This window comes from Electrona antarctica (genome assembly GCF_951216825.1).
Source record: "Electrona antarctica genome assembly, chromosome: 8".
In the NCBI taxonomy this organism is placed as follows: domain Eukaryota; kingdom Metazoa; phylum Chordata; class Actinopteri; order Myctophiformes; family Myctophidae; genus Electrona; species Electrona antarctica.
Genome location: NC_136789.1, coordinates 51,066,911 through 51,073,851, shown reverse-complemented (window position 1 = coordinate 51,073,851; position 6,941 = coordinate 51,066,911). Strand labels below are relative to the sequence as shown.

The 6,941-nt window shown below is 42.4% G+C and overlaps 1 protein-coding gene across 1 annotated transcript; it reads left to right on the top strand.

Annotated features, from left to right (window-relative positions):
- Window positions 1-965: 965 nt before the first annotated feature.
- Window positions 966-5,623, top strand: LOC306928833 (interferon-induced protein 44-like; the record flags this gene model as incomplete). Its single annotated transcript, XM_079509105.1, has 7 exons — window positions 966-1,235; window positions 1,502-1,533; window positions 2,772-2,964; window positions 4,111-4,263; window positions 4,475-4,646; window positions 5,208-5,308; window positions 5,453-5,623. The coding sequence occupies 7 exons, from the start codon at window positions 966-968 to the stop codon at window positions 5,621-5,623; spliced, it is 1,092 nt and encodes a 363-aa protein (XP_079365231.1).
- Between the last annotated feature and the right edge of the window lie 1,318 nt (window positions 5,624-6,941).

The window sequence follows — 6,941 nt, the reverse complement described above, 5'->3', positions numbered from 1 at the left end:
CTCAAAGGCCCTTAAAACTAGGCTCCAGACTTCCCAAAACAAACTGGTCAGGCTCCTACTTGGCCTCACCCCCCGAAATCCCACCTCACCCCTGCCCACTTTGACAGGCTGGAATGGCTTAGGGTCGACGACAGAGTACAGCATCTTGCAATGGGTCTGGTCCACAAGATTCGATACACCACCAAGATACCCATGTACCTGTCTAAATACTTCCTTAATGTTAACGAAGTCCACACCCACAACACCAGAGGGAGTGCAACGAACCATGTACAACCCAGATTCGGCACAAACAAGGGACTAAATTATTTTCGCTCCTATGCCACCAAAATGTGGAACGCCCTACCAACCGTCATTAAGACATGCAAATCCCTTGACTCCTTCAAAACCGCGCTCAAAGGGCACCTACGGACGGCTGCAATTCGAAACTGGCCCCCGTAAAATCTGAATCGCCCCCCCCCCCCAACGCCCCCTTTTTCCGCTCACTGTATATGTTTATTTTCCCTTTTTACCTCCTTTATGATGAATTCCTGTTCTGTTCTTTGACTATATAGAAGTGTCTATTTGTACGTCTCTAAATGTTTTGATGAATTGAACACGGTAGACCCTCTTGTAAACAAGTGTAATGCTTAATTGGGTCGTCCACTCACAGTTAACAGTCTTTGTATTGATTTTGTGCTTGGAATGTACTGTAATTCTGCAAACTGTTAATAAATATTTCAATCAATCAATCAAAAAACAGGGTTAGGGTTAGGCATAGTTAGAGTTAGGTTTAGGGTTAGGTTTAGGCATAGTTTTACTGAGGATAGGGTTGGATTTAGGCATAGTTTTACTGAGGATAGGGTTAGGTTTAGGCATAGTTTTACTGAGGTTAGGTTTAGGGTTAGGTTTAGGCATAGTTCCAAAAACGAGAACTGTCAATCACACTGACTACTGGCCAATCACAGCAGGACTTTCCTAGAACTGCGATGGGATCCATCCATCCCAGGCTGACCCAGGCCCAGCAGAGTGCACTGTGCTCCCAGCTAGGAAACGTATCTCTGAAGCTCCTCTACAAGGCTTCAGTCCATGGTTACACTGCAGCAGCGTTCCACCAGAGATGTGACGACCAGGGGCCCACTCTGTCCGTGGGCTACAATAACTCTGGCCACGTCTTTGGGGGATACACCAGTATATCTTTTAATCAAAGTGGTGCTTGGGGGAACGATGGCATGGCTTTTCTTTTCACCTTTAACGGGGCAAATGTTCTCAAATAGCAGGTCACCAATCCCGCTTATGCAGTGTTATGGCAGCCATGTTCCTTATTTTGGAGACAATTATTGGTCTTTGTAGTAATGGCCAAGCTGTAGTGTACAGCAATCCTAGTCAAAATTATTACAATTTCAATGCTGCAGGAATGCTGCATGGCGACAATCTCCAGCTGGTTGAACGTGAAGTTTACAAAGTCAAAGTTAATTACTGTCTAACTGTCTGGTTGTTCTAAACAGATCCTAACCTCCTGAAGGAGCCTTCGAAGAAGATAGACTGGACTACTGCGTAAGTCACTCTGGATTAGTCTCTATTGATATAAATGGAACCATACCATATCATTGCTGTCCAGGGGAAACCTCATAACTCCATTTTTGAGGTTTTTGATTTTTTTCCCACTCCATAAATCAGTGCTATTGAACACCCTTTACGAAAGTAGTAAAAAACGCTTTGGACAAAACCTCTTAACTCCATTGGAACCTCAAACTGTCTGCTAAAACAGCTAACTCCACCACCTCTCTCCTTTTCAAGTAATTGACAATATCTAAAGTCACAACACCAACTTTGGTGAGGCAGTATTGCATCGTTTAAAAAAATATAAGGTTTTCTTAATTTCCTTAAAAATTTATATTTTTCATTTGGACAGCAACAATACAATACTGTACTTATTCATAGGCCTATACTGTACTACTTTACTATAGTGGGTCTGCAATCCTTTTGACATGAAGTGGCATGTTTTCATTTTTATAGATAGTCAGTGTGCCATATCATTATCAACATTAAGTTTAATTAGCCTATGACACCACATTAAGTTTAATATTTCCAACTGATTTTGATTGTCCATATACATAACAACCTTTATTTTTTGTAAAATATTTTGTAGATCATTAGCGATAACCCACCTATCTCCCAGTCGCAGACTCCATCCTCTTTCAGATGTAGGAGTTTGAAATTAACGAATAACAGCACTATATCGTTGCCAATATAGAAAGAAGACCGCCACACTTTGCTAGATTTGGTTTATACAACCAGGGCAGGGGCGTAGTGCTCACTTCACCCACCACCATGGTGTTCCACCAGCCTTGAGCAGCACCATACTACTGTCACACTGTTACATCATGTATGACCATGATGGCATGAATATTAGTTATTGGTAGGCTACTTAAGGAAAACAAGTAAAACAATAGCCAACAGTTAATAAAGGTAGTGCCCATCAGTTGTGCGCTCCAACTCCCAGCTGGTCTCCACATTCAGTAGAAAGCGTTGGTCTAGCCAGGGCAATGGTGTGCCGTGAAAGATCAAACACATTTCACAATCTATACTAGTCAGGATAGACTAATCTTATCAGCATCCATCTTCTTGATTTTACATAATACATCAAACAAAAAAATGTGCACGCAATAGCATTAAAAAATAGCAGCTGAGGCTCCCGACAGTTAAGAAATCAGCACTGCACCTATAGATTTGCCTACATTGCATCTAAAACATGCTTAAATGTTTAATCTGATGAACACTGGTCTCCACAGGAATAAGGGAAAGCTGATGTATGATATAGAGACCTACAAGCCCACCATCAGTTCTGTGTCCCAGATCAGGGTTCTGCTCATTGGACCAGTGGGAGCAGGGAAGTCCAGCTTTTGCAACTCCATCAAGTCCATCTTCGGAGGACAAGTCATCAAGCAGGCCCTGACTGGCATCTCTGGCCCTACCACCACCCAGGTGACCCACTGCTACGTAACTTTAAACCATAACCATAACCACCCATGTGAACTAATGTTCTTGGTTGACAAGGAGGGCACAGATGAATGCCAGGCAATACAACTTAACAGCCTGCCAAGAATATGAGATGGAAGTCCCACTGGGATTTCCCATCAGTGTGGGGCGGGAGTCACTGTTTTCCTTTGTGTTTTGGTTCCTTTGGTTCCTCAGCTGTGAATTCCTCTAAATGCCATGTTTGATATGTTGAGTTCCTTTAGTAGTGAGTAAAGTAGGTGGAGGGCTGGAGGCTGGTTGGTCATCTGCCTGGCAGGGTCAATTGTTTTATTTTGTTTGCTCTTTGAAGCTATGTACTTGCTGTAATACTTAAAGGGATCTTTCACTTTCAAACATCTTTGAAAGGGAAATATCCCTTTAAAGTGAAAAACAGCAAAACTTAAGGCCCATTCATACTCCCAGTTTTAGGTAGCCGAAAACTACAACATGACATCACTGAGCTGCTGTGAAGAGAAATCCACCGCTCTTCCCAGCCCTCTGTTTTTACTAACCACCAAAATGGTGGTCACCGAGACTCGCTCCAGGCAACGTGATTGGTCTAGATGAAATTGTGTGAGTGAGTTGGGTTGGTTTTGAGCCCCTGACGTAAAAACAAACAAACTTGTGAAACAGAGCAGCGGGAGAACAAGAGAACAAAGGAATTCAATAATTCCCCCCCCCCCCCCCTCCCCGTAGTATGCAAACTTACGAACTTCAGACTGGCAGCCATGTAGCCTACACTCCTATTAGCCTATGTAGGCAGGAAGATGGCGGGAAGTAGGCAGGAAGATGGAACCCAAATAAGCCAAAATCCTACCGTCACTGATCCCTCCCCCTATAGAATAGGAAAAGAACATAAGGGCCAGAAAGGAATAGGAATAGAGGCAGATGGGCAGTAGAGGGAAGGCAAGGGGAAAACAATGGTAATGTTGAGGAATTGTTGGCCATGGAGGTTAGGAGATATGAACATGGTGATGGACTATAAGCGCCTCCATCAAAACCACTGTTTTGGTGAAGAGGTGACCACCGAAAAGGTGGCCTCCTCTTCACCTAAAACTGGAGTCTGAATAGGCCCTTTAGTAGAGTGAAATGATAACATTGTACATCCTACAGTTTCTCACCTACGACATTAAAGCTAGAGCGGAGGGCAAACCTCTGCCAATCGTCTTGTGTGACACCATGGGATTGGAGGAGACCACGGGGGCGGGGCTTAATGTGGACGACATAAGCAGCATTGTGAGAGGTCACATTCTCGACAAATATCAGGTGAATCTTCGCACATTTCTAATTGAAAACCAAACTAGAGTTTTAGTAATACTAATTGTGGTTCTTGCTTTGCTGAACAGGATCATTTTATTTCAATCATCTTTTGCTTTCTTTAATTAGATAGAACATTAGAGAGATGGGAAGGATGTAATGCATTATTCAGTCAGTCATGAGTGAAATTAATGTGTTTTCTTTCCCCTAATCTTCACAGTTCAACTCTTTAGTTCCGTTGCAACCAGAGTCCCGGGCCTACAAGAAGAGTCCAGGTCCTCAGGACAAGATCCACTGCGTGGCCTACGTCATTGACGCCAACAAGATCTCCACCATGCCCTCCAAGCTGGAGGACAAACTGACTGCCATTCGAAACAAGATCACCCTACTCGGTCAGTTGCTCAAACGCAGCATCACTGTAAGCCCCAATTTATGCGCCACCGCAAAATGGTGTCGCATGACAAATGGTACAAGCTCATAATGTGTTGCAAGCGCAACACAACATGCATTGTGAGCTTGTAGATCGTCTATTTTAGGCACTCGTTATAGTATAAATTAGGCTTATCAATGTCAAGATCTCTCCCAGTGAAGCTTCCTTCCAAAATAAATGGTAAGGCGTTGAAGAAGAAAGTCTCAATGCCATGTGTTGTGTGCTTGTAGATCGGCTATTTTCAGAGATACTGGCGTACAATGAAGTATAAACCAGTGGTGGAGGGACATCATAAGCACATGCTGTCACACATAGTCAAGGAACAACAGAAGATCATCACATCACAGCAATTACATTGTATCACATACTGCAGTGTACATCACATAATGTCAATGTTCTATCACATACTAATATAGTATAGTCCTTGGTTTACAAAACAAAAGTATCACAATTGCACAGCCTGGGGTCGTTATTTTTATTTTGTACAGCTGTTGAACATGTTTGTTTTGGTGCTGCTCTCCAGGGATCCCTCAGTTTGTCCTGTTGACTAAAGTGGATGAAGCCTGTCCCACTGTGGCAAAGGACCTGAAAAGTGTTTATCAAAGCCTCTACATCCAGACCAAGGTGAGTTCTACCAAAGACAAACCATAGGAAACCAACACTACCTCACTGAGCTTGAGTGTGTGTCCCCCAAAATTACTTGGGGACGCTCGGTTTGGGAACCATTGAGCCAAGCTAACGTCCATCTGTTATGCTGTGTTGCTGCAGCTCCAGGAGGCCAGCAAGCGTCTGGGCGTTATTCCGGCCCATGTGGTTCCTGTGAAGAACTACAGCCAGGAGCAAGAGCTGGACCAGAGCTGTGACATCCTGCTCCTCAGCGCCGTCAACCAGATGCTACCAGGCATTTATAGAAATGATTCAACTCTGGACATTATATAAATGGATAATTACTGTTAGAACGCAGCTCAAAGGAACCAACCTTTCTGCACTAAGCACCAATATTATTTTTGTATTATTATAGTTGATGCAGCAAAGGTCACAAATCGTTTGACCTTCAATGCCATGTTTTACAAAGTGAAAAGTGAAAAGCAACTTATACGAGTTAGGTTAAAGTCTAAATAGACTTTAACCTAACTCGTATAAGTTGCTTTTAGTTGAGATTATCCAGTGCCTTCTCTTTATTTTGTAATGGTCCCTTGGTTTCGATCTTATTCTAATCTGTTTAATCATAATGTTCCTTTTCTTACCAATACAGTGGTTTTGGTATCCCTTGGTATAAAGGCACTAGGTTTGGATAATTGGATATTTTATGTTATAATTGCTAGTTCAGTTCAGGTATTCAAGTAAACATGAACATAATGAAAATTTGAATCTATACTTACCATGTACATAGGCTAGTTGTATGTATAGTATACCGGTATGCTTTTTTGGTTTTGATTTATTTATTTTCTTTCATAAAAAAATTCCAAAGCTTTCTTGGCTACTGTTAAACAGGATATTATGCTTGTTCTGAATGAGAAGTTTGTTCTGCATTGAGAATTAAGAAGCATGTATAAGACAAACCACACAACATTATTCCATGGTTGATCTGTGTTTGCAACGCCGTCAGAACCTAAATTGAGGGCAGAGGAGATTGTATCGTCAGATACCACATCCACATCAAGCAGAAAGGTTTCAATATTTTAAAGGACTCTCCCATCCAGCCAACCCTCTATTCAGTCTCCTTTCTTGTAAGACACTGCAGTAGCATATTAAGACACTCACTTCCACAATAGGTTTTAGGCTACCTGTCTAAATACTTCCTTAATGTCAACAAAGTCCACACCCACAACACCAGAGGGAGTTCAACAAACCATGTGCAACCCAGATTCGGCACAAACAAGGGACTAAATTAAATTCGGTCCTATGCCACCAAAATGTGGAACGCCCTACCAACAGTCATTAAGACATGCAAATCCCTTGACTCCTTCAAAACTGCTCTCAAAGGGCACCTACGGACGGCTGCAATTCGAAACTGCCCCCCGTAAAATCTGAATCCCCCACCCACCCCTGTTCCCCCTCACTGTATATGTTTATTTTCCCTTTTTACCTCCTATGATGATTTCCTTTTGACTATATAGTTGTGTATATTCGTACGTCTCTAAATGTTTTGATGAATTGAAAATGGTGGGCCCTATTGTAAACAAGTGTAATGCTTTATGGTGTCGTCCACTCACTGTTAACAGTTTTTCTATTGAGTTGTACTTGAAATGTACTG